Below are 27,798 nucleotides of genomic sequence, written 5' to 3' on the forward strand. Positions count from 1 at the left end.
CAAGTTTTATAAAATTTTTGGATCGAACCTCTAAGACAAAATTTGATCTTCTCTAACTTAAGGAACATGGATAGATCTTTCAACCAAAGAGAAGCCTTGGAATAATCTGGGTTTTAATTGAAATTGTTTTGTCTACATTGTTGTCGCTCTGCTCGGTGTCAGATTTCGTCTTTCAACTCAGTCCCATTTCTTTGGTGCGATCCGAATTCTGCTTCTTTGGACTTCTGACAAGGATTAGCTACTTAAATCAAAAATAATGTTAAAAAGTTGCCGGCCCTAAATATTCCTTCTGACAACCAGAGTCCAAACTTTACTAAGTCACAACAGTAAAACGTTGTGCGTCTTTTACTCCATCACAGAGTGAACCTGACAAGCAAATTGGGTTTATTTTGTAGGTAAGCATTGGAGAAAGCGACGGGGAGGGAGAGAGGAGGAAGGACTGCAGCGAGTAATGGTCCCTTTGTGTCCCTGTGAAGCTACAGGCGAGGTAGTTAGTTGGGTAAGGCTCCCTCTTTCCTTCCCTCCTCCCCCAACGTTCCCATCAATGGCCCCCTTTGTCTTTCCAAAGTATCACACAGCCGATTAAACGGAGGGAATTAGGAGTCAGGCTTAACCGCAACACACCGGAACTCTGAATTATGGATCCAGGAATCCAAAGCCAACGCATCCACACCAAATACGTCAAAAGTCTTAAAGGGGCAGTATCATGTAAAATCAACTTTTTTCCCTTTAGGTTTACATCATGCAATAATGTTATTCCCTCATCAAAAACACACCTGGAGTGTTGTTTTGATTCTTTCCTGAATGTTTGACAAATCTTTTGATCTCTATGGCAACCATTCGGGGACCTACCGCCACCTTGTTAGGTGCAGTTCCTCCTCGTAGCGGCAATTTCCAAACTTCTGTAGCTTCCGGCTCACAGAGCAGCCCTCCTCCATTACTACCTCACTCAGCTCCTTCAGACTAGCTAGCAGCAATTAGCAAACACCTGTGCATCCGTTCAGCTTATTATATGAGCTACTTCTCAGTGGAAAGCTGGGAAATAAATATATCGTTAAAGGGTTAACAGAGGTTAGTAGTGGCTCTTTGGATAATTCAAAGAGCCACTACTTAAGATTCAGGATATTAGGGAAAACATAATTTTGTGACAATATGGCTAATCCTGTCATATTAATTGTGATTAACCCAAATCTTTCTTATTAAACTCTTCTTTTTCCCTGTTGTAATAAAGTTTGGACCATTAACTCACAGCTTTAGGACGCCTATTGCAATTTAATCTGTTAGATTAAATCATATTTATGTTAAAAAATGACTCATTATGTTCCCAGAATGTTTCAATCCAGTTTATAATAATCATCTTGCCGTTTTGTGACGGTCTTGTCACACTAAACAGAATAAACTGAAGTCTGTGGTCACAACAGGAAATAATGAGCTCAGGGGGTGTTTTGTGGAAAAACACAAACGTGACACGGCCACTGCCTAATTGCATATTTATGTAGTCAAATTGTAGACAAATAACTGATATTTCATGTGCAAATTGGAATCCACACCAACCCTGCGTGACACGCAGCAGTGTAATTAAAGCAAACAAGAAACCACATCTTATAGAAAAGAGTTTATTCATAATAATAATAAAACATTTATTTTACACAAATTATTTCTCTGGAAGAAAACAACTAATGGAATCTTACAACACAGCACTATTGAATGAATAAAAAAAAAAAGAAGAAAAAGTTATATTTCCCTCTTGTGGTGCTTTCTGGCAACTACAGCTGTTAAAATAGTGAGGATAAATAAATTCTTCTACAGTGTGAACATGTGGCAAACTGCAGCGCAGAAGCTCGCGAGACGCCGGACGTGATGCGAGGAGCCGAGAGGTGATCGGACCGACCTCTAGTCGCTCACGATGAGCTCGTCGCAGCCCCAGTCCTCGTAGCTGCCATCAGGAAGGTACCGACGGATGATGATGGGGATCTTTCTGCTTCTGTTGGAACGGAGGGGTAAAAAAGTCTTTACAAAAAAAAAAAGAAATTTGGTTCTCAAATGTTGTGAGAGGAGAAAAAGCACAATAGGACTTACTTAAGTTCCTTCATGGCTATCTGCAAGGGGTCCGTTTCTCCTTCCAACTCCACCATGACCGGAGCGCACATGCTGCCGAAACAACACGTCAGGGTGAGCTTTTATTATGAGAATTTAGTGGATCAAAACTCCAGTGTCACGTTAAGGCGGTGAATGTAAACACAGAATTAGAAACGTAGCGTATTTCCTAATAAGCACGATGGAGCACGGGAGTTCCCCAGACCGTTTTTAGCAAGCAGGAAAACTTCCAGAGAAGGTCATTGTCTGGGCCAAACTCTAAAAAGGGCAGTAGCCCAGGGCAACAAATTTGTGGGGAATTCCGCCACAAGACTATTTTTTTTTATTTTAAATTTATGGATGTTTTGCATTACACTTTATAAAAAGCTAATAAGCCCATATCAGAAGGATTGTGTTGACATTCTGGGATTTTTATGAATATAAATCATATTAAAGTTTTTGAAAATTATGAAATTGTAATATTTGAGGAACAACATGGCGCTTCAGCTCGGTATTAAAGTTACCATTCATCAATTCATGTATAGGACTACCTATTCATGCACTGCGATTTGCATTAGTAGAAGTTTTTTTTTTTTCGTTCTAGGGAACCAAAGCTGGCTCCAGCCAAGGGTCCCACGTCTTTGTGCATCCGGCCCTGGGCCTGGTTGAAATCTGAGTCCTGGGCACTGGAGAACTGACCTAGATATGGCTATGTCAGTTCCATAAGCTCATCTCAGCTTTGTTGACAAAAATTATTGGAACATATGACGTGGATTAATGAAATGAAAGGGAAACTTTCATTTCATTAATCCACAGGATGCACGTAACAGGCGTGCCTCCTGTTACGTCTGGCATAAAACTAATGCTGCTTTTCAGAAAAATACGGGTATGCAGGGTAAGTTTCCATGAGGGGAGTAATCATTTAAAAATACTTTTTTTTATTTACTCGGGTTATCTTTGTTGGACAATATTCGTTTGATGATCTGAAATATATTACATTTATAGGAGACAGTGACGCTGTGCTGTCTCAATATTGCACAGATCATCTCAGATTTGTTGACAAAAATTCAACGTGCTGTGTGCAAACACTCACGCTATCTGCAGAGCTCGGGTTCCCAGCACTCTGGCCCTCTCATACTTGGTCATGTACGGCGTGGTGATTCTCTTCTGGTTTGCCTGCTGACCCTCTCCTGCAGGAAGGATCTGCACATTCTCCTGATCTTCCTGCTCAACAGAAAGAAAACGCACAGATTCGGACTGAGCTTGACCACAAATATAATAATATCCAGGTTGGATGTACCTTATTATTTATCAAGATGTTTTGGGTTTTTTTTATCGGTACTTACGTCCTCAACGTTCTCGAGGTCATCTAATCCTTCATCCTCCTCAGCGTAATCAAAATCTCCATCATCGAAGCTACAAATTTATTAACATGTTAGCTAAATCGCTAACTGTCTGTTAGCATCAAATTTAGCTCATATACAATATTTCCGCAAACACCGAGCTTAATGTTTACTGTTAGTGCTGAGTGAGTACTTACTTATCTTCGTTGTCGGACATGTTTTATTTGGAGACGTTTGTATATTCCTGTGTTATTCTCCTTCAGGTACTCGTTTTGTTGTCAACATTGGGCCACATGAGCGGTCTATGTAACTTCCGGTTGATTGGTACGCCGGGAAATATTCCGTGCGCAAGGACGATCAACATTTGAGTTCCGTTTATTTTTAAAAAAAACTTCTTCACCTTTTAGAAGCATAAAGTTCGATAGTCTTTACACATTTCTTGTCCGTTTTATGAATAGTTTTGCTCAAAATAATTAATGACCCCAAAATTATTAGTACATATTAGACTGAATCTTAATTTTCATCCAACCAAGCCAAAATTTAATTATTAGTCGTTTCCGCTACGTCAGCTAAAGGTTATTGTGAATAAAGAAATCCCCTCAGATATTTTTTACAAGTTCTGTAATTTATTTCTTGCTGACTTATTTTTCAGCAGGACTTTTGCTCATTATCTCGTTTGAATCAGAGTACAACAGAAAAGTAGATGCATTTTGAGTAATTCAATTCCTAAAGTGAATCTTTTATATACTAATTGCTTATTACTGACCTTTTCATTTAATTTCTATGATTCTGACAAAAAAAAAAAAAAAAATGAAATAAATTGTTTTCAGAAATTAAAAGTTTTCCAGGAATTAAATTATAAATTATGCCTTTCAGTTTTAGCCTCTCTTGATACCTTGATAATTTCAACACATCATAGGACACCAACTCTGTAAAAAATATGTATATTTATCATTATAGATCGTCGAAAGAATACAGATGGGAGCACATAATAATGTTGAACTGGGAAAAAAAAAACATGACATGAAATGTGAAGCAGTAGACAAAATGTAATTATGAAGCCAGTCGAACGAAGCTGAATCCTTTGTGAATTAAAATGTTACTGACCAAAAAGTATCAATGACATTATACCATCAGGTATCAACGGGCTTAAACGCCCAGGCAGATATTTGGACAAAAAAAGTGGCATTTTACAAAAATAAAGAACATAAATACATAAATTTAGCACACTGATGTTGCATGTTTTTATAACAAACTTGAGCTGAACATGGATTACGGGTTGTTACTGCGGTGGGAATGCTTTTTCAGCTCTTTTTCTCCACGGGCTCCTTGCTGCTCTCTGGTTTGTGGTTCAGCATTTTAAAGACTTTCGGGGCCTTCAGCTTTCCTTTGGTCTTCTTCGACCCGTCCTTCTGAAAGCCTGATGAAAATCCAGGAGAGTTATCAGTTTATTCACAACCTAACACAAAATAAGTGACTCTGGATGTAAAAAAAAAATAAAATAAAAATAAAGCTTTTTATCTGACTCACTCTGATTTCTTGTGCTTTCCATATCTTCGTCTCTTTCTCTAATGACAAAAACAAAAGTTTTCAGCCTGTTATTATGAAAGACTTTTTTATTTGTCTCCATGTACCTGTCCTGATCCAAGCTGCTGATGATCTGGTTCCTCTGTTCAATGATGGTGACCAGCTCAGCCATCAGCTGCTGTTCCCGGCCTCTGTCTTCCTGATCCCAGTCTTTCTCTGATTAGAAAACAAAAGGAAAACCATGGAGACCCAAATCGATCGTGTTTCCACTGCCAAGACAGCCGGTGTTGGGCAGAAGGGACTCAAAACCTACCGGGCTTATTGAGGAGACATCTGAGCTTGTACTCCACATCCGCTTGCCTGTCCTCTAATATTTGCTGTTTTGTGCTGAAAACAACAAAACAAAACCATCAATTAGATCACCAAACAAAACTAAATTGCTGAAAGTAACTTTTCAGCAAGAAATAGCAGCTTGTTTAAAGTTCATTATTCCTTAATAATTATGAAAAAGTACCAGTTAACCATAAGTATGTTAGTCATAAGAACAAATTTTGTTGGACGATATACATCATCCCAGAAATTATCGCGACAAATAACATGTGCTAGCTACAGGTTGTTTCACTCGAAACTAACATTTCTCCATCAATATTAAGGAAATATTAAATTAAAACAAGCCTGTAAGTTAGTTTTGTCTTATTTTTAAGATATTTGCAATAGAAACGAGACCAAAAAACGCTAAGATTTTGTGTTTTTGCAGTGCGACTCGGGAATTCCTTTAATCGACCAACACAAAGTAGCGCAGAAGTTGTGAAATGGGAGGCCAGTAAAACACGATCGCCAACATTTTTACCAATACACACATGAAAACCCTTTTCATTGGATCGCCCTTACAGAGTCAGACGCAGCTGTTTTGATGGGAGCGTATATCAAGCAGATCGCACACATCTGACCACTGAGTGTTTCTCTAGTTCTTCCTTGCAAAATATTCTTTGCAGAAAAAGAACTGAAATTAGTTTCGGGTGTTTGGGTAGCTTCTTTTTTTCTTTATAGCAACAATATTTTTGGAGGCAATAAATTTGTGTTTCTACCAGTTCCATTTGGTCCTTAAGAGTGAGGAATATAATCTTGATTATTTCTCTCTTTAACAAATCTCCACGGCCTTCAGAGAGCAGCTGGAATAAAATACACGCAGGTCTCTCCACTGATCGGGTAGCTTCTGGAGGCTATTGGTTGGACTGGATTTTATTGAGGGGCATGAGAGTAAAGGGGGGCAGATAATTCATTTCGGTTGAATTCGAAACCATGTTATTTTTCTTTCGTTTCAATTCTGCACGTCTTTTTTTTGTTGCTGTTGTTGTTTGTTTTGTTTGTTTTTTTGTCGGTTTTACCGGGGGAAGATCCCGAGAAGGTTCGACAACGTTTGTGTTTTTAACGTGGAAGAATTTCAAGGCGCCGCATCTCACAGCTGGAACCTTCGTCTGGTCCACTCACAGGTAGAAAAGTTCTTTGCTTTTGCGCAGCAGAGTGTGTTGCTCATGGACGAGGCCGAACCACTCGGTCAGCATCTGCTCTTCTTTACCTGAAACAGAAACAAACACATCTGCTAGAAACTAGGAGCCACCGTAGAGAAGCGAAGTTTACGTAGAAACCCTCCTGGTACGGAGCGTCAGCCCCGTACCCGTCCTGCCGTCTCGAATGCTCCTCTCCAGCTCCACTCCTCGCCGCTCCAGCGCCTGCAGGTCTCCGTCCAAGCTCCTCATCCGCCTCTGCAGGTCTTCCGTGGAAACGCCCCGGTCCGTCCGCACCTGTCGTGGCGACAGCGTGTCGCCATTTTGCTGCGGGCAAACGTCGATTACGAACACATCGGAGGTTTTTTTCTGTACCTGCCTCCTGATGAGAGGGAAACCGTGTCCCGGCGCCGGCCCACGAGTGGACGACAGGTTCTGAACCGTCTGCGACCGGGACATCTCAGGTCGCTCCGAGAATGGATTTTCTTTACAGGCAGACTGGAAATGGGGAGAAAAAAACTTCAATACTGATGAATTCCACTTACGGTGGAAAAAGAGCAGCAGCGTTTGGTAGGATAAAATATTTCAAGTGACATTTTGCCTGCAGATAATGTGTCACTGTAACAGATTTCACTGACGATAAATCATTCCAGTAATTATTGCTACTAAATTATAATATTGTCATTTTGACACCATTTTCAAGTAATGTAATAATGATCATAATGTCATATTAATGCAATTATGCCCAATCAAAAATAGCTAAAAAAAAAACACCTTTAATTTCTGACAAATATTTGACACTTAAATGTAACTGAAAAACATTTCAAGTATCCAAAATTTAAAAAAATCAACAACAACAAAAAAACAATAACTACAATGTATTATGAAGTCTCTGTAATCAAACCTGAATTTAAAAAGAGAAAAAGAGAAAACAGGCAAAATGGGAAATTAGGACCGTCGTAAAAAACAAAACAAAAGAAAAACGAACCAACTAACCAACTGCTTCGCACTATCAAATATTTGCAGTGTTTCACAAAATGCCAATACGTTAATGGCAAGACAACAGTCTTTAACGACTGTTGTCCAACTGTAAACGGTCAGGTTCATTACGGTCAGGTTCATTTTGACTTATCATGCCATTAATTGATTTATTGCAAACACGACTCGGGTTTTGCTTGCAGAAAGGGAACTAATGTCAGACAGTGAGGAGAAAAAACAGGCTGTGTGTCATTTTATAGTTCGTGTGTAAACACAGGAAGCTTGACAGTCGCTGAGGCGATCTCTGATGAAACTGATATCACTAAGCAACTCATTTATAGAGACAGAAGAAAACAGGGTCTAAAATAGATCCTCGAGGAACACCATCATGCAACGTAACAAGGGCTGGTGCATCGTTTTTTTATGATAGTAACTTACCGTTTCTTAAGTTTCTTAACGTAAAACCTTCTTGAACCAAGCAAGTGAGTATTAATACATATTTAATTCTTTCCTGTAGTAGTTTTGTGTCGTACCTCCCCTTCACACGCTGAGACGGACCGGTCGGCGTCACGCAGCCCTGCGGCGGCGGCGCTGCTCTCGGAGCGCTCAGACGGCATCGCCGGCACGGACAGACTCCTGGGTAAAGCGGCGCTCCTCTGTGCGTCAGAGGACCTCGGCTCTGTCGCGTGTGACGGACCATTCTGACCCCCGTCTGCGGCTCCTCCGCTGACGATTCCCGCCGAGCTGCCGCCAGCGGTCGCTCCCGGAGCCGGGTCCGGCTCCGCTCCTTCACGTTCCTCTGTGGAAACACACACGCGCCCGTCCCGTCCTTCGTCCGCCTTCTGCTCAGACTCGCTGCCGGGTTCTTCTCCGCCCTGGACGCGAGCGATGCCGCTGTCCTCCGAGGGACCAGCAGGAGGCCCTTCATCGACCTCCTCCTCTTCCTCGAATGGATTAAGAGAGGGCGTCCTGGGTCTGTTCCATGGCGTCTGCGTGTTGGAGACGGATTTGGACCGAGGGACGGGTACCGGAGGTGGAGCCGGAGGCAGCTGGGTCCAGGGTCCAGGATGCACGATGGCCATCCAAGGGTGGTTGCTATTCACTTTAGGGCTCATGCTGGTTACACAAGGAAAGAGAAAACATGGAATATTGGAGGTTTCTGATCTCCTTCGCTGCAAAAAGCAGAAAACCACACCAAGTATTTCTGGTCCAATTTCGGTTGCAAATATCTTAGTTCACTCGAAATGAGACCAAACTAACTCAAAAGTAACTTTTCATCAAGACATAGTGGCTTGTTTTAAGTCAGTAATTTCTTAATGTTGTTGGAAAAAGTGGTAGTTCCACTGGCAGATTATTTCACTTGTAACATTGGAAAAATGATTTGTTATAACTGAAATAATCAGCCGATGAAACAAATACTTTTTCTTCAATATTAAGGAATTATTGACTTAAAACAAGCTGCTATAACTTGCTGAAAAGCTACTTGTGAGTTAGTTTGGTCTCATTTCAAGTGGATATTTACAAAACAAAAATACTTGGTAAGATTTTGAAACTTACTCTTTTCCTGTTTGACCCTTGAACTCTCATTTCACTTCTTTGTTACAGTCTTTGACTGGAGCTCCGCTGAGCTCTTAAATGAGACAACCCCCTCCACCCCCCACCACCCCCAAAAAAACAAGTGATCATGAAGAAAAGCTCTTTTCATCATTTTTAGAAAAATACTTCAGGAATCCTTTTAAGCTTCACTACTGAACGCCAGCCTCGTCAAAGTTTATAAATGTGAAACTAGAACGGTTCCAGGTTCGACATGCCTTGACTGAGGAAGAGGACAAGTCGAACAATCACATCTGAAACTCCAGGTCTTGTCAACTGTCCGCCTTTCAATTCCCTCTGGCTGTGAAGTCGTGCTCTGATTGGTGGGAAAAAACTTCTGGCTGACCCGGGTAGATCCTGGCAGTCCGGTTCTGGAGCGAATGCCAAGCACAGCTTTGGTTTATCTGGCGGAGCCACTCAGCACTGATCGGCCTGTTTGAACTGTGATTACTATAAATGTTGAATTTGTATTGTTTTTGGGGTTTTTTTTTAGTGCATTTTAAGTCTCTTTCTGATGTGCGCTTTGCCTCATTTAGGGCCAGTTTACGCATAAGGTGCGTATTTATAATATAACGTTCTCGTCATGATAAGAATTTTGACTCATCATTGTCGCAATAAATTTCAGCTAATGTAAAAAAAAAAAAATAAAGAGACAGGAAGGTTTTCTATCTTCCATTCTGCAAACACTTTTCATCAGCTTGTTCAGTTTGTATCGCAATTTTGATTCATAATTATTGTTTTATTCACTTAAGTTCATTTAGTTATTTGCTGCACTTAGTTTTCGCTTTGTGTTGCATTTAAATGAATGACAAGATCTGCAAATAAAATCTGACAGACTGTAAGCAGATGGAGATTTTACAAAAAATCATCCAAACTAATGCATATGATATATATATATATATATATATATATATATATATATATATATATATATATATATATATATATATATATATATATATATATATATATATATATATATATAAAGGGGGGACAACTTTTAGATTTCTCTTTATGCAAATTTTAGATCCTTTTTATGGAGGAAATCTCTTCTGGGTATTTTTAAGATTTGATAAACCAGCCACTGGAAACTTAATTAGAAGGTAAAAATGGGCTTCATTTTTACTGTCATTTGTAAATATATATAATATATATATAAAAAAAGTTCAGCACACTTACAGGCCAGGAGCTTGAGGTGAAGTCTCTGATATCCATGCGCAGAAAAACAAAAAACGAGAGAAAAAAACAAAACAAAAACAATTTATTGGTCTTAATTTCTGAACGGAGACGCACGCCGTCATTTAGAGAACATTAAGTCACGTAAAATCTTGCTCACCTCCGGCGGGGGAGTCACTCCTTGTCTGAGCGGTTCTGGACCTGGGCGCGGGAACGGGAGCCACAGAGGAGTCCGGGCCTCTCCTGGGAGCCGGGACAGGAAGTCCTCCTGTCCGCGGCTCGGCGTAGCGAGGCACACTGCAGATGGCCGACCCGCTCAGAGAGTAGAAACCCGTCTGGATGGGACGACCGGGCCGATGACCAGCAGACCCGAGTTGCCGCTCGCTGTCGACGCCGGCAGCTTTTCTGTCCGTGGCATGATGAGAGCAGATGAAGGATGTCTGATCGCTTCCTGGAGGGCAGGAGCCCGGCAAGAGAGCGCAGCGGCACACTCTGCACCTGAAAGACAACGGAGCAAATACAAAGTAGTTTACAAACACAAAACATCAGCAAGTTAGTTCTGGCCTATTTTCTGGTGCACATTTGAAATAAGACTAATAATTATAAAAGTAACTTTTCAGAAAGATACAGCAGCTTGTTTTAACTCAACATTTCCTTAATTGTGATATTTAAATAGTGCTAGTTCTACTGGTAAATTATTTCACTTATAACCAGTAATTTGTCATCAATATTAAGGAATTAGAAACTTAAAACAAGCGCCAATGTCTTGCTGAAAAGTTACTTGTAAGTTACTTTTGTCCTATTTAAAGTGTAATGAGATATTTGGACAAGAAACTAGAGCAAATATACTTGGTAAGGTTTTGCCCATGATTGTAAAAGACACATGAACTGTTTTTTACAGCAAACCTTGGTGTATCTTATTGCGATTTCAAGACAAACCAACACAGATTAGCGCCAAATTCTAACATAGAAAGGAAAAGGACAATATTTTTCACATATAATCTGGAAAATGTATGAGTTGTTCACTCCACAAATGGAGGACAGGCTGTGCGAAACCCATCGCTGCAAGGTCAACATTCAAGTTTTCGGCACACTTTCAAGCCGCCTACGTTTTGTGAGAAGAAAACGTCGTGACGTGATGCGTAACTTGTGTTAGAACGGCCTAGTCAAATTCCAGAACCAGAAAACTAAAGTCCACACGCGCTCTCCGTCCAACCTGACTGATCTTGACCTACTTTGCAACAAAAGAAGGAGAAAAAAGCTTCAGTCTCCAGAGGATTTTTTTCCTACTGTTTAATCAAAAGTTTAAATAATCCCAAAGAAGAACATGGCAGATAAAACGCAAAACGCATCAAGAGAGACGGACACTTCAGGCGTGGAGGTCAAATGTCAAAAGAGGTGAACTGAGGCGCGTTAGAGACAAACGTCGCGTTCATTCCGACCAGGAAAGACGAGCGTCTCTCACCTTAAGCAGCCGCGGTGGTAAACCTTCCCGTCAGCCAGACGCTTCTGTATGAGGTGAACCGGCTTGAAGCAGAGGGAACACAGCACCGCGGGCCTCAGGCCAGCATGAGCGTCCTCTTTACTGGTTTCCAGTTCAGTCAGGCTCTGAAAGCAGAAGAGAAACCGGGCAGTCAGACGCGAGGCGAGTGAGAGAGAGAGGGAAACAGAGAGAGAGAGCGGGAAGCGAGGAGGCGCCGTACCTTCTGGCTTCTCAGAGTTTTATGCACCTTCGTGACGTTCAGGACTTGCGACGACCACGACCTGCAGGGACCTGAAGTCAACACGGGACAGTTGGGGAAATGAAACCGTAAATATATTACAGTTAATTAAAAAATACAAAAATCACGGTCACTTTATAGATTGCTGCTTTGAAAAGAACACTTTTCAAAACGCTGCTTGTTTTTGTTTAAATCCTGCTGCACACATGCTGGCGGCTATGCTAGTACCGTCGCTAACTAGATGAAAACAGCTCTTAGTTAACTAGTTACATTTACTCAATTACATTTACTTGAGTAACTTCTTACTCAAGTACATCCAGAAGTATCTTTGTACTTGTGCTGGAGTAATATGATATGAGTGAAAGTCCTGGATACTCGATACAATTCAATGAAGAAACAGTAAATATATCTTAAAAAGAAACCTAGGAGACACAGACACACACCTGCAGATCTCCATCAGCCCTGTTGTTTTAATGTTATTTTTCTATCTGCTGAGCCTATTGGGCCATTTGAAGATTAATACAACACAGAAAACAAAACATATTGCCACAAGAGGTAGATTAAATTGCTCTAACCTATGCACTTTGCCTTCTGTAGGTGATGCTTTTCAGTAAAGATTAATATTGGAAAAGTTTGGAAAAGTGTTTCTTCTGCCTAGATGTGTTATTATGTATTTATTTGTAGTATTAGTTTTCATTTTCGTCTTAAAAATGATTGGCGCATAAATGTATATTTTGTATGTTGATGGCGACATTTTTCAAAATGTTAAATCAGATTTTTTGACCAGTGCCCAAATATTCTTTCACTCGTGCTCGAGTCATTTCTTTGGTCGGCTACGTTTTCCTTTTGTTCGGTAGTAGTGCTACTCTTACTTTATCATAAACTGCAGCATGTTGTTGTCGTCAGAATTGAAACGGAGTGGGGACAAAGCAGCTGCAGTCCAAATGGGAACTCATTTTAAGAAATGTTTTTAGAAATGTCTAATTAATAATTTTTTCATTATTTTAAACTGGGGTCCAAATACGATGTGACACAGAAGCCTGTCCCTTTAAGGCTGGACTCTGACCTTTAATTATCTTTGCCACCAAAAAGATAACAAAGATCTCTACAGTATTGTTAGAAATCTGGAGTACAGCGTCTCCATGACAACCAAACCAATTTGCGCCATCTTTAAGCCATCTGACCTGAGCTTTCTTAAAGTGCTAAAGTGAAGTGGAGGATCTGTGATGCTGCGGACCAGGAGTCTTTTAATCATGAGCTTTTAATTTAAAATAGACATTGGGGTTTTTGATTTTTTTTTTTTTGTACTAAAACGTGTCTGGAGTCATTAATGGTTTTACTAAAGCTTCTTTAGGTCGGGAATACGGTTAAAGCTCTTCATTAGCGAAAGGTCACGACCCCAGTCCAGCAGAAGTGTTACACGACATTTTGTTGCCAATTTTACCATCGAGAGTAAAGTAGATCCAAGTCAAGGCGAGGAAGAGAGGTGAGCAGTTCACAAGCTGAAAGTGAAACATATGCAATCAAAGACAAACACACAGAAACGCAGCAACGGACCGGGAGATTCTCCGCTGAAGAAGTTGTAGTATTGGGAAACGTAGGTGATGACGGTGAGAAAGTCAGGCGCGTCCGTGGAAACCATGTCCTGCGGGTCCAGCAGAGGAGGGATTCCCAGCTTCGCCTCTGCGACCTCGAAAGCCTGCAGAGCCGAGAGGAAGAGCGAGTTTTCACCGACACGCGGTCCGTCGGACACAATGCTGCCCGGGAAACTCCTGCCGGCCTGGACAAAGACGCGAGTGACTCACCAGCTTGTTATTGTGATAAACATTTCCCCTGGACAGAGAGCTGAAGTCTCTAGAGAGAGGCAAGAATAATAAGGATTACAAAAACTGTCAGAAACTGTCAGAGGCAGGAGAAAAGAAGATCACAACTGGTTGGACTATCGTAAACCGAAGCAAGCTAAATGTATGAATGAAAGATTGCACATCAGATTAAACTGGAGTCAGCAACGGCACAGTTTCTTAAAAAGTACCAACGTGAACATTTATGACTTTGTTTATTGCATTTATTGTAATTTCATGGTTTGGGAGGACAGTGGAATCTTAAGAATGTTTTTATAAATAAAAACTTTTCAAACCGAAGCCTTAAATAAACATTTGCCACTGGAACTGGAAGACATTTTAAATATCCAAAATAAATAAACAAAACAACAAATAAAATGAGTTATGAAGTTTCCAAAAACTATTATTATTATAATTTGTTTTATCATTCAGTTTGTGGTAGAAACAGAGAGAAAAACGTGAAAAACTTTATTTCAAATGGAAATGATTGATCAATTGCATTTATCATGCAATTAATTCACATATATAGGCTATATGTTCTTTGCACAAGACTCGCAGTTGTAACCGCCACAAAAGACTGTTAGGTGAGCTAAATATAAATATACGCCACACTTTTCAGATTTTATTTTTATTTTTTGTCTAAAGTTTAAATTGTACTAAGACTTTTACAGTGAGAAAACACGTCAGATGGTCCCTTCAGTCTGGGTCTGGAGAGGTTAAGAAGAGGGATTAGTCCAGCAGATTATAATCTCCATTTAAACGAAACGAGCCAGTTCTCTTCAGCTCAGTTTGAACTGAAAGTCCATGTGAGGAGAGAGGAAAAAAAAAAAAAGATAAGAAAAGTACACGTATTTCAGACGAAGGGCCTTTGGTCTACTTACATCAAGCCGGGTCGGTGTTTGTGGATGATGGCACAAAACGCCAGCCCATCCCTGAAGGAGGCTGACATGTTCTTCACTTCCACACCGGGGTAGCCGGCGCATGTGACGCGGCACCACTCCAGCAGAGCCTTCGGTGATGCTGCCATCATTTTGCGCGACTTTCAGTTGCGGACGGGAAAAACATTTCCCTTTTTACGGGTGAGACATCAAACAGAAAGAACAGCAGAACGGTTTGGTTTGGTGAAGAGAACAGGAAACGTTCACCCTCTTCTGCCAAACCACCGATCTGCACAAACAACGCACCGATCCAACGCAGCAAACAGGAAGGAAGTTATTTCTTCACACTTTTATGTGCATCTTCCCCACCTAAAGATATCCACGCTAGAGTGTATAAAGAGCGTAGCTTTCTCCCGCCCCCGCAGATTTTAGCCACGACCAAAGTTAAAGGAACGGTTCTTCTCACGCTCACTGAGCCGCGGACTCGGTTTCTCCACTATAAAACTACCAGAGAGTTTCAACAGGGAGGAGAACTATTGCCTGAATATGTCCAGTGCCACGAAATCTCCCGAAAGACCTGATAAAATAGGTGATAATTTGAATAAAACCCAGCAAGTCGCTCGCTCCTCCTCTTTGTGCTCCACAGCCCACACCACGCCGCCGCTAGAGGGAGACGTCGAGCCGCTCTTTTTCTATAATTAGGAGGGAAAGGTCTCTAGTTACGAGATTACTGTCAGCAGCTCAAAGCACATTCTTTCTAACTCACGATTAAATCTTCTTTCTTTTTCATTGTGAAGCCAAATGTGTTTTTTTATATATTTGTATGATGACGTTCTTTATTCTTATTCTTATTATTTTTTATCAGCTTCCCTGTCTATGCTAAAAAAAAAAAGGAATTGTTTTTTTTTTTGTTGCATTATTCCACTCAAATAAATTCAAGAAAATAGACTAAATGTTGCTTCGGTAGGAACAATTCTGTATTTGTTAGGTTGTTTGTGCTTATTGCAAGTTGTAGTTCCATAGAGACATAAAACAATGCCTAACTGTGACTTCCGTGTAGATTTAAATTTTCTTTTTAGAAAACAGTATTTACAATTAAAGACTGCCTTACAACCTTCTATTATTATCCTAAAAGTTGTGAAATAGCATTTAATGGTAAATATAGTTTACTGTTAAACTATGGAGCGCAGAACCTGTAATTACACCATCATTACTGGACTGGAGGCGGCTCAGAAAATACTTACATGTTTATTGCAAGACATACAGAAATATATGTATTCCAGTTATATATGTAGACATATTTTAAAAAGAAATTATTTAAACGTTAGATTTAATAGCAATGTTAAAACATACTTAATGCCTGCATGTGGCGCTATATAATTAGGTTTCTAGTGATATAAATATTTGCAGGCATATTAAATAACATAGAATGTGAATTCTGATGAGGCACACTTGTCAAATTTTAGGCAGACTTTTTGTCAAGCCCACATTTCTGAATTATAATGCTTTTATTGGTCTGATGCAATATTCTAATCTTAAATGTGCTTTCATCAACTTTAAGATGAAAATCATCAAAATTAAAGGCTTATGAAAGTAAAGGTTTGAAAATATGTTTTTTTTCTACTTCTCAGTGAGTTATCCAACATAATGTGGAAATAAAATAGAAAATACACTTTCTTGGATGGATAGTTCTCCTTTAATGGGAACCTGACATGAAGGCCTCTCATTGTATGATGGGACAAATCAGGGCCGGCCCAAGACTCCATGGGACCCTAAGCGAAATTTGGTCTGGGGCCCCCTAGTTCTGCTAACAATGTGGACCAGCTGCAATCAGCAGTCCGATCATTAGATCATTCACCCACCTGCTATAAACTTATTGCATCTCTCTCTGGCAGTGCTGTTTACATTATAGACATGTATAATAGGATAAATTTATTGGCCAACTGATTCACCGACCAGTTGATCTCTGGGTGCCGATTTCCTTAATTTTGGGGGATTGTGATCTGCTCATAGTTATATGTGAAGCTGATCTTATCTCCTAATCTGATCTTCATCAGCTAAGGGTTAAAATCAGTCTCTGTCCTCTTCTGCTCTGCAGACCCACCAGGTCAGGTCTGAACATTTGCAGTTAACAATATTCACCCCATCATGCATCATTTCTACATACATTACCAAATATACATTATTGAAAAAACAAATCAGTTCATGGTGAAATTGTGTGTTTTTGATATTGTAATGACACAGAAATTATTACTAAAAAAACCCAAATAAACAAGAAAATAAATCTGCTCCACTGTAGTGGCCCTAAGCAGCTGTTTAGTTTGCTTATGCCTTGGCCCGGCCCTGAGGCAAATGTCTTTTAAATACAAAAACAAACGCTAATAACTTGGAAAGAACAATGAATTTGGATGCAATTTCAAATTTTCATAAAAAATATACCAAACTAGGTTCCTTTTTTCCCCATTTTCCTTTTATAAATTAAAACACGTCTTAAATAAACGTGTCTTTAAACAAACTTGTTACACTTATTTTACACTTAGTAATAATACTATTTTCATCTTGCAGTAATAAAACACGATTTTAAGGCATTACGTAACTCCACGTAACGCAACTAAACTTGTGTTTTTTCTGCACACTCCTCTTTTACGCAGCTTCCGCCTCGCGCTACGTGCCCCTACGTACATAAATCTCGCAATGATGGCTGCGCCGCCCGATACGGAGAGTTTGGAGTCTCATATCAGTAAGTCTTTCAAACGTACCCCTCAGGGTCGGTGTTGCCTGTTGCTCCGGACATGAGCTGTTCATTATCCACGAGGTGTGGGTGAAATAGCGGCTCACTGCAGGCTTACCTGGCGCAGCAGTAGGAGCTCAAAGCCCGCCTCCACCTCCAGGATGCTAACCTAGCTGCGGAGCTGCTGTACCTGCCAGCTGTCAACGCCACCGACCACATTCAGGCTAGCTTTAGCTTCCCGATAGACACCTGCTACCAGGCTGTGTGTGTCAAAATCACCCGGGCAGCCTTTGTAGAAAATCACACGTGTTAGAAAATGCGCATGACTGATTTTTTTTTTTTTTTTTTTTTTTATCTCGTGAGAAAAACCGGAGAAAAGACTACAAATGCTGACTGAAAGCTAGCTACAGTGACATTGTTAGCACCTGAGGCTCACTCAGGTGACACACTGGCAGGTTTGTTCCTCTTTAAATTGTAATGTCGAACAGCTGGTCGCGTGCCTTTTGAACTAAATAATTGCGCATATTTTCACTGGAAAAAACATTTCATGTCAAGCTCCAAACGACTAAATTACCACAGGTTTTTGAATTATTATTGAATTATTATTAGCAAACCTAATCTCATCTGAGTCTTTTATGTCCTTCTTAAATAGTTACGCAACTTTTTATCAGTTTTATTGGCGGTTGATATGATTTTCTTTACTTGCATGACATTATGTCAAAAATATATATTTGATAGAAGGTATAACAGAGAAAAACGACATTTGTTTCAAATAAATACATATGACAAGCTACAGCTACGTCCCCACAAAAGCATTTCCAGCAAATGCTTTTGTGATGCATTTTTTTGTTCAACTTACCGACTGGCCTTGCTTTGTTTGACGACATTTCAGACAGAGCCACAAATCCCCTTAACAGAGACACAGACTGGAGCAGCATCAATGCCTTCTGTGACCAGCTCAACAACGAACTGGAGGGGTAAGAGGAGACTCGATGCCTTTTGAGTTATTTTATAACCCCCAGACTGACTTTTCTTAGGTTTATTTTTATAAAGAAATGTCTTCTCACCTTGAGAAATTGACCCTGTTCCAGACCTCAGCTGGCCACCAGGCTCCTGGCCCACAAAATCCAGTCTCCTCAAGAGTGGGAGGCCATGCAGGCGCTATTGGTGAGCTGACACCCGCTCAGAATGAGCTACCTTTCCAAACAAACACCGTCCTTCCTCCCTTCTGCTGCCTTTCATTGCCTGTGCTTACCGTTTCAACTCCAGGTCCTGGAGACGTGCATGAGAAACTGCGGGAAAAGGTTTCACAGCGAAGTGGGCAAGTTCCGATTTCTGAACGAGCTCATCAAAGTAGTTTCACCAAAGGTACGGCCCCCCGCAGTCTGCCAGATTTAACCCGCAGCCTTTTATTTGATAACGAGTGAACTGACGAACACGGCGTTTTGCTCTCAGTATTTAGGCTCTCGCTCTCCAGAGGCAGCAAAAAAGAAAGTTTTGGAGTTGATCTATAGCTGGACGCTGGCGTTGCCTGATGAGCCCAAGATCTCAGATGCTTATCAGATGCTAAAGAAACAAGGTAAGAGGCTGCTAGCAAATGCTACTTTTTTTATTATTTAAGCTTTTCTTGTAAAGTTTTTTTTTTATTATCTTGTTGGAGTATAAAATTATATATATATATATATATATATATATTTTTTTTTTTTACTGTGTCTGTAAATCAGGTATCATTAAACAAGACCCAGAGCTTCCCCCAGACAAGCTGCTGAACCTTCCTCCTCGCAGACCTAAAAATGCCATTTTTGAGGATGAGGAGAAGTCAAAAGTAAGAACCTTTTGTAACAATTATTGAAATGAAAGTGCTGATTTGATGCGGTGGAAAGCCAGCTTAAACTTTCCTTTTGCCGTCATTGTTTCTGTTTTTGCTCTGGTCAATAACATTTTTCTCTTTCAATGTCGTTTGCTTTAACAGATGTTGTCCCGCCTGCTAAATAGCTCACACCCCGAAGACCTGAAAGCTGCTAACAAACTCATCAAGGAAATGGTCCAAGAGGTAAAGCTCTGTTGTATTTCTGCTGCGTTGTGTATCCCATTTCTTGTAATTTTTATTTGAGTTTTAAAACTTCTAAATGCTGCTTTTTAATCTTTCTTTTCCTGATTTGAAAGATTAATCCTGAGATCCAGCGTTGAATTCTACCAGCAGGAATTGGATGCACAAAGTGTGAATTTAATGCAGATTTTCTCCACTTCTTGCAGCATCAGCAGTATAAATACAGGCTGAAATGTGTACCTATGTGATGTGTGTTCTTCAGCAAGTTGACGAGAACCCACACAGCGCTCTGGCATAACTCTTGGATTTATTTGAACTGGTTTGTTTTCTCCATGAGGCTTTCAAGCAGAGAAGTGCTTCTCTAACTGTGAAGCATGGTGGTGGTGGCATCATGCTGAGGGTCTGTTTATGTTCCAGTGGTTCTGGTGTGTGGTAAAAAGTGGATGGAATAACAAAACGGATGACTTCAACCAGGATGTCCATGCATCCTTAAAAAGTCTTTGTGTCTAAAATTCAAGCCTTAAAATGTCTTAAATTAATTTAAACAAATACAGTCAGTCTTTATCACAGGTTTTAAATTGTGTTGCAGCAGGACTATTTAATGTTGTTTTTTTGGGGGGTTTTTTAATTTTCTGTCAGGCAGAAGTTTGAGTCAGACAAACATCTTCTTTGCGTTTCCTCGACTCAACACGGTTGAAGCTACCGCTAACTAGCAGCTAATAAACCCTTGCTAGCTAGCTTTTCTGTCTTTGTGATGGGCACAAAGCTGGGTTCAAAGTTTTTTTCTACGCTTTGTTGACGTGGATCAAGCCGCCCTCCTTACCCCCCCAATCATCGCTTGTATTTATATTTTTTTGGTCTTAAAATTAAATTCGAGATGGCATTAAAAAAAGGTCTTTAAAAGTCTTGAATTTAAGTTACTGTCAACCGAATTCTTCAAACTTCATCGGAAAAGGAACACACGGCAAAACAGGTTTAGCAATTTTTAAAGGTAAACTCTACACTTCTGTTCCAGGAAGCCAGACAATGAAATTACTTCTGATTAGAGGAAGAGCTGTCAGATTTCCAGTCAGAATTATCCCTGGAGCTACAGAAAGTGTGTGTGTTTTTTGCTTTTTGTTTCTCTGCTGCCTGCAAACAAAACACAGTCTGCGGAGAAAACCCCGACCACATATTAGTGAGGATGTCCTTCTGAGCCTGTCTGAATACTTTTGGGCAAACCGATGTCCTGACTGTCTGCTCAGGATCAGCGGCGAGCGGAGAAAGTGTCGAAACGCGTCAACGCCATCCAGGAGGTGAAGGAGAGCGTCGCTCTGCTGACTCAGCTCCTGCAGGACTACGACGCCGCGGCGACCAACCAGGACAACGCCGACCTGATACAGGTGATCAAAACACTCGCACAGGATTGATCATCAATGCTTGAATTTCCGTCAGGTGGTTTCAGGGTTTTGGAAATGCTTGATTTCCGTACAAAGTTCTTGAAAGTGCTTGATATCCAAAAACTGTGCAATCAGATACAGTTAAATCCAGATATTTACATACACCCAAGAAAAACGGCTACATTTCTTAGTTAAATCGGACTAAACTTTTCTTGTTTATATTTGCTAAATGTCCAAAATGTCTACTTTAACCAAATTGATTGAATTTTAAATTTTTCGTTCTCGGACGCGTCGGGTGCGTAGGGTGTGCTTTTAGAGAGATATTTCAAATCATAACATTTTGTTCTATTTTTAATTTACCTTTCCCTTGCTGTGTAATGTAGATTATTATCACAAGACATTAATAACAGTAATGAATTGTATCCTATTGAAACTGCCTTCTTTGGTTCGTTTGTGTTGTAAAGTGATGCTCGAAACGTTTGAATGTTTTACTCAAAAAATGCTTGAAAAGGGTTTGAATTTCACTGTGGGAAAAGTGAATGAACCCTGAACATGAAACCCGTCTTCACCGTCAGGATCTGTACCAGCGCTGCGAGAAGATGAGACCGACGCTGTTCCGGCTGGCGAGCGACACGGAAGACAACGACGAAGCTCTAGGTGAGCTGCCGCGTCGTCTCCTTTGCTGTTGAGGATGAGCGGCGTCCATCTCTGTGGCGTGAAAACCGTCACCTCTCGCTCTGCTTTCTGCGCAGCCGAGATCCTCCAGGCCAACGACAGCCTGACTCACGTCATCAACCTGTACAAGCAGCTGGTGAAGGGCGAGATTGTGAACGGAAACGGCACACCAAACGCGCAGAAACCCGCCGGTGGGTCAACATCCGAGACTGAGGCGAAGAAATGCTTGTCTTTGGTGTATGCTGATTAAAGTGCTGCCTGCTGATTCAGGAACGGCTCTGCTGGATCTGTCCGGATTGGACACTTCGCTCCAGTTGCCTCCTTCCTTCCCAGAGTTCCCCACTCCCACAGACGGCCTCCAGGCTCCCTCACAGGAGACGGGGATCAGCCTCCTGGACGATGAGCTCATGTCACTCGGTAACGTTTCTATTTCCCCACCTAAATGTGAACTGCTCTCGAGGTTCGCCACAGCAGCTGCGTTCCCCTTACAAATGTGTGCAGATCTTGGTTGATTTTCTGCTAATCCCGGGGGGGGGGGGGGATCACAATTTTCGGAAATGTGGTGTTTCCATTAACTAAGTAACGGAGTTAAAATCAGATCGTGAATTAGCTTACTCTTTGGAATAACGTTGCACTGGAGAGTGGCTATGCATAGAAGTGGTGCTTTTGAAAAACTGTAATCTGCGATTTTTGCCTAAGAGCTACGGATACAACACTTCCTGTCATCTTTTTTTGTCATTTCCTCCAGTAGTAACATCTGCTTGTTGATCATGTGACTGTTGTGATGTGAAAAAAGTGTTCCCATTGCAAATCTGTGAAATGCATCTATTATACACCTTATCGTAGCGCAAAAAACGTTTTGAAAAATGTGTTGTTTTATTTATTTATTTTTTTTCTTAAATTGGCGCGTTCCCATTAAGCAAATTTATCTCCGTAACTTCAAGTTGCGCAATTTTCCGTTTCATGAAACGCAGCCAACGCGAAACATCTTCTGAGCGCCGTCTCTTTTATGAAGGTTTAAGCGAAGGGACGCACACCTCCAACCCCCCGTCACAACCAGAGGACTCCACAGCCTGGGACTCCTTCCAGGTGAGCCGTGGAAAAACGTCGCAGAGCTTCAGGATCTGCTGCTCCGGGTGCAAGAATCTTATGAAAACTCACCTTTTTTTTTTTCTTCTTCTTATTCCTCCTTCCAGTCCTCCGACAGCATCGACGCGGATGTCCAAGCAGCTCCTGGCCTCCTGCTGAGTCCTGACCCGCCGTCTCACTCTCAGCCTCTGTCGTCGCTGGATGAGCTGGACCTGCTGGGGAAGGCTCTGCTGCAGCAGTCGCTGCCTCCCGAGGGTCTGCAGGTCAAATGGTACGCGCCTCTCACACGCACGCCGCTCGGCTCGGACTCCAGCTTTGTGACGGGAGTTTTGGAAACGGTTCACGTCTTCTGTGTCTTTTGTGAAAATGAGCTAAAGACCACAACTCTGACCGGTTTAGCCTTAAAAAGGACAAATTATGCAACATTCTCACTTTGCAGGTTCTTGTACTTCCGTTTGAGTTTCTACTGATTCTACTCGGTGTCTTTTGGGCCATGAGTTGATGTTTTTTGGCGTCTGGAAAATGAGCTGTTTCAAAAACCTTTTGAATGTAACGTCACAAATCAGCAGCCACTGCCCGTCACCTAGCAACCCAAACTGAGCTCCAAGACGTTTGGTCAGATGCACAATGGCTGATGGAAAAGACAAGTGTTTTGTTGTTGACTTGGCAACCAGATACCACTTGTTGCATTCTGGTTGATTGTGCTGGAGGCTGTACTTCTGCTTTTCAAAGATGCACGATTGTATAATTGTGCGTCTGTTTCCAGCCATTTTAACGTGACCTTGAAACCACAAAAGATGTGAATTAAGGGCCTTGAAATGTCTTAAATTCATTAAAAACAGAGAGAGGGCCTAGAATGAGTTGGTGGGTCTTGTATTTTGTTGTGACAGGACAATTTCATCTTGTTTGTTTATATGTTTGGTTTGGTTTTTTCCCCTTGCTGGAGTTTTACTGTCAGGAAAAGGTCTGAGTCGTCATTGTGTTCTGTGACTCAAAGCAGCTGAGGCTACCGCTAAATAGCTGCTAATATACCTTGGCTAGCTGTTTTGCGTCTGTCATGGGTGAATGCAAAGTTTTGACCAGTTGGCTGGACGACGTTCACACATTTGAACAAGTCTTAAATTCTGTTCATAATAACCTTAAAAAGTCTTACATTTGAGTTGGTGAAACTTGCAGAAACCCTGCTATGAGCTAGTAGTTGGTCACAGCAATCTGCTTATGCTAACGGTAGCTTCATAAAAATCAGTCCAGTGATGCATCTCAAAGAGGACACTGACCAGGACCAGCTTAACCTTCGTCCAACATTAAGATGGAACCACTTCTGTGGCGTTATAAACGGAGAAGTGTTTTCTTCATCGTAGGAAATGGTGGTTAAAATATGTCCTAAATAGGCCTGCTGCTCGTCTTCCTTCTTGAAGGGACAAGCAGCAGTCCAAGCCGACTCTGAGGGATCTCCAGACCAAGTCGGGAATCAACGCTAGCCCTCCTCCTGTCGTAGCCGTGGCGGCCGACGCCTCCGGCTCCGGCCTGGTAGGCACACTGCTGGACAAAACCCCGGCTCACGCAGCAACTCCTCCCCCTGAAGCCTCCTTGGCTGAAGTTTTTGTACCTCTAGAATCCATTAAGCCCAGTAAGTACAGAGAAATCAAATGTTCTTTGGATATATATGGCTGTTATTCGAGCTGTAATGATTTAGCCTTTTTCTGATCGCTCCTCCAGGTAGTCTTTTACCCATAACCGTGTTTGACGGACACAGTCTGCGGGTTCTCTTTCACTTCGCCCGCGACTCGCCCCCGTCCCGCCCCGACGTGCTGGTGGTGATCATCTCCATGTTGTCCTCCGCCCCGATTCCCGCCACCAACATTCACTTTGAAGCTACAGCCCCAAAGGTCAGCAGCTCTGTGTCTTCTCCTCAGATGCTGACTTTTAGACTCTAGATTAAGGGAAGTGGGTGCCCACGGTTTTATTTAGGAGTAATAGAGTAACGTCAGCGGTTAACGGTTTGTAATGCGACTATGTGGGGAAAGGTTGAAGGCGTGTGAACTTTCTGCCCTGCAGTTTCTGCGGTTCTGTTTGCACCAATTGCAGTTTTCTGCACAACACATTTTCGAGCTGTAATCATAACACAGTGAAGCTAACTAACCTAAGGTCATCTGACTGTCGTGTATTCGTACGGCTCATGTCTAATCTGGGTTAAAGATTGCTGATGTTTTTGTGTTTTTTATCTGCAGTCTGTGGGGGTGAAGCTGCAGCCTCCATCGGGGTCAGAGCTCCCAGCTTTTAACCCCATCCTGCCCCCTGCTGCCATCACGCAGATCCTGCTGCTAGCCAACCCTAACAAGGTAGCTACTAGCATAATGTTCCTCTTAAAAGTTATTTCCATGAGTGTTCTACACTAACAATAATATAGTGCTAGCAAGAAACTTTGTCTTATGTTTGTCACTTTTCCATTTTTCAAGATGGCCGCCATTTTGGAGTCTTTTGAACCAACTATTAAAACAAGGTGTTGCACGTTTTCATGACCTGGATGAACTTTATGTCGCGTCAGAACTTTTGTCAGCCTATGAAGTAAAAATATGCAGCAAAATTAGAAACTGAGGACTTTTGCTGTTTGCAGTCTCACTCCAGTTGATGAAGATGGACTGTTAGCATTAGCTTCTGCTAATTCTTAATCTTTTTTTTTTTTATGTGTTTAGCAGTTTAGCATTAGTGGAGTTAGCTGAGCCCACCGCTGGCAATAACTACCACTGATTTTAGTGCAAACACATATTCTTCATCACAACCCCGGCAGCCATTTTGAAATATGTCCACCACAAACAGGAAACAGGAGATGAAGAAAATCTGATTTTTATGGCTCAAGACATCCAAGTTCTAATTTGGCACCAAACATTTGTGCTAAATTTTAGCGCAAAAATGTATTTTCCATGACAACCATCTTGAAAAATGATCAGCAAATCAGATTTTTACGGGTCCAACTGTGCATCATTTGGCACCAAAAATATTAGTCTGTCATAAATATTGGCAAAATTCACTGCAGAAACAAATTTTCCTTGACAAGCACGTTGGACCTCTTGATAAATGTACAACTTATTTGCAGCTGATGCATGTAACTTTTCTTTTTTGGAAAAACCTGGACACATTCTTAGCTAGACTCTTGTATCCGCCTTTGAAAGATTTTCCTGAAATATTAAATAATCTGCTGCGCTAAAAAAAAAAAAATTCTCTCCTTGAACACTTTTAAGAATAGTGGATGTTTATTCTGAATTAGAAATTAGAAAAAAATGAGTACGTTATTTCTGCAGCAGTTGGAATAATTACTCCTTCTGTTTTTTTTTGTTTGTTTTGTTTTTTTTGTTTATGCTTCAGGAGAAAATCCAGCTGCAGTACAGACTCTCGTTCTCCATGGGCGAGCGGCAGCACAGCGAGAGCGGCAGTGTAGAACAGCTTCCTAACCCTGAGAAGTGGGGGAACCTATAGCACCTGAACTCACCCCGACAGACTCTCTGCTTCTGGACTCGGCCTCCCATCCTCCCATCGGCGCCGTCTTCAGACACGTTTCCTTTGCGGTCATTTTGGCGTACATCGGTTTGGACGGCGGTGATTTGTTTGTTTTTTGAGCGGTTCTCCTCACTCACTAATGTGTCTGCTTTGCTCTGAATTAGCCGTCTGTCTCTCTAGGTCTAGTCTGTTTGTTTTTTTGTTTTTATTTGTTTGTTTTTTAACGTGGCTGCGTCCAAACAAACCTACAACCGCACGTCATCGCATTCTGGAAGGAGAGAAAACAAATGTGTGCATGTTTGCTCATTCCGTGTGCTTTGTTTTTTTTTTTTTTTTTTTTTTCTAACTTATCTGCGTTTGCCTCGGCATGCTCTGCAAACATGGGACAGATGTTTTGGACGACTCTTGCACAAACGAGCTACATTTGATTAACACTTTTGTAGTGGTGTTTTCTTTTGGGTTTCTTGCTTCTCTCACGGTGGCTGAGTCACTTTCTGATTGCACAAAGAATGATTCTTCTCACAGTACCGTTGCCCTTTCATCTCGTGTAATGAACAAACTCTACTGTAACGTCGGAGCTGTGTATTTTCTGCCATATGTGCCTCTTTTGCTGTTGTATTATTTAAAGTTTGAAGCTTTTGACTGGAGTTTTTTCCCCCTCCTCATCTGTTACATGTTGACTATTAGACCTCCTGTATACATCTTTAAGTTTTCAAATAGTTTTATTGCTTTGGGTTTTAGTTAACGTTGAAGTAGGTGAAGCTGATTATCGAACTTAAATACATGCAAAATGAGCCCAACTCTATGATATTCCAAATAGAAAATAAAGGATTTTTGTTTTTTGTTTTTGTTTTTTCCTTGGTACTCTTAAGAATTTGTGCTGATAGTGAAAAGTATCCAAGTTCTACCAGAAGGAGAAAAAAAGAACCAGGTCCATGTTTGATTAACTAGTGATCAACTGCAAGCTTGAAGCAAAAGCAATTAACATGAGTCAAGATGACTACAGGGATTAATAAAAATATGAAGGTTAGGCAAAGAAGAAGTGATCGAGGAAGAATTGAAGACGGTAAGAGGATTAAAAACTTCTCTAGAGCAACAGCCAAGTTAACTTCTGCTTCACAATGCGAACAATGACCGGGAAACGGGAAAATATGCATGCTGATTAATCTACTTTCAACACACATCCAGTCTGAACAGAAATATCTTTCATCAGACATTCAGCCCTTCATCCAGAAGAAAAAAAGAAAAATATTTGACCCCGTTTAGCCAAAAATGATTAGAATAATCTAATGCAACCGAGTATGTCACGTTTGTCCACCAGATGGCGCCACTTTTTCCCCCTAAGCTGAAATGTGCAACAGAATTACGCACTTTTCACTGATGTGGGCCAGGATGAAATGCTTCAGAAACAAACACGCACACACACAAAGATGTATACATAATTTAATTTTAGGAGGCTTATTTCACGTTTATGTTAACGTAACAATTGAGCTATGTCTGACATAAAAAGTTTCTTTACTGGAAATTTCGGGGCAATTGTGAACTTTTTTGTGAAAGGTTGATGTTTGGATTTTAGAAAAAATTAATAAGAGCTGACATTACCTTTTGTGCATTGGTGTTAAATAGAGTTACAGTTAACTAACTAGACTGCTATATGTTTTTTATTATAGCTGGGCGTAAAGAGGCCCTAAAACAACTCACTATGTCTTGTTTTTGCTACACTGAACGGTGGTGA

At 41.1% G+C, this 27,798-nt stretch overlaps 3 protein-coding genes across 6 annotated transcripts; 1 reads left to right on the plus strand and 2 right to left on the minus strand.

Moving 5' to 3' along the window:
• Positions 1-1,602: 1,602 nt before the first annotated feature.
• On the minus strand, positions 1,603-3,773 carry polr2f (RNA polymerase II, I and III subunit F). The gene is made up of 5 exons (XM_044100619.1): positions 3,617-3,773; positions 3,423-3,492; positions 3,170-3,300; positions 2,080-2,151; positions 1,603-1,984 (listed from the first exon to the last, which is right to left on the minus strand). The coding sequence occupies exons 1-5, from the start codon at positions 3,634-3,636 to the stop codon at positions 1,894-1,896; spliced, it is 384 nt and encodes a 127-aa protein (XP_043956554.1). The 5' UTR covers positions 3,637-3,773; the 3' UTR covers positions 1,603-1,893.
• Positions 3,774-4,347: 574 nt separating this feature from the next.
• On the minus strand, positions 4,348-17,624 carry LOC122822166 (MICAL-like protein 1). Of its 3 annotated transcripts, XM_044100621.1 has the most exons (16): positions 17,491-17,611; positions 14,645-14,832; positions 13,728-13,776; positions 13,480-13,621; positions 11,905-11,975; positions 11,667-11,809; positions 10,362-10,699; positions 10,205-10,229; positions 7,966-8,548; positions 6,830-6,952; positions 6,625-6,751; positions 6,438-6,525; positions 5,260-5,333; positions 5,054-5,162; positions 4,950-4,987; positions 4,348-4,839 (listed from the first exon to the last, which is right to left on the minus strand). In XM_044100621.1, the coding sequence occupies exons 2-16, from the start codon at positions 14,791-14,793 to the stop codon at positions 4,724-4,726; spliced, it is 2,175 nt and encodes a 724-aa protein (XP_043956556.1). In that variant the 5' UTR covers positions 14,794-14,832; positions 17,491-17,611; the 3' UTR covers positions 4,348-4,723. The 3 variants fall into 3 exon arrangements, with proteins under 3 accessions (XP_043956556.1, XP_043956557.1, XP_043956555.1); XM_044100622.1 differs by lacking the exon at positions 14,645-14,832 and having other exon boundaries at positions 17,491-17,624; XM_044100620.1 differs by lacking the exon at positions 17,491-17,611 and having other exon boundaries at positions 14,645-15,273.
• Positions 17,283-26,905, plus strand: LOC122822167 (ADP-ribosylation factor-binding protein GGA1-like). 2 transcript variants are annotated; one of them, XM_044100623.1, is made up of 17 exons: positions 17,283-17,381; positions 18,265-18,349; positions 18,464-18,539; positions 18,642-18,740; positions 18,828-18,951; positions 19,097-19,197; positions 19,345-19,425; positions 20,667-20,804; positions 21,377-21,458; positions 21,554-21,667; positions 21,747-21,893; positions 22,492-22,565; positions 22,673-22,836; positions 23,984-24,195; positions 24,285-24,454; positions 24,797-24,907; positions 25,932-26,905. In XM_044100623.1, exons 1-17 carry the CDS (start codon positions 17,336-17,338, stop codon positions 26,040-26,042), a joined length of 1,935 nt encoding a protein of 644 aa, XP_043956558.1. In that variant the 5' UTR covers positions 17,283-17,335; the 3' UTR covers positions 26,043-26,905. The 2 variants fall into 2 exon arrangements, with proteins under 2 accessions (XP_043956558.1, XP_043956559.1); XM_044100624.1 differs by lacking the exon at positions 17,283-17,381 and adding an exon at positions 17,687-17,827.
• The last annotated feature ends 893 nt before the right edge of the window (positions 26,906-27,798 follow it).

Source organism: Gambusia affinis, linkage group LG19, assembly GCF_019740435.1.
Source record: "Gambusia affinis linkage group LG19, SWU_Gaff_1.0, whole genome shotgun sequence".
Lineage (NCBI taxonomy): Eukaryota > Metazoa > Chordata > Actinopteri > Cyprinodontiformes > Poeciliidae > Gambusia > Gambusia affinis.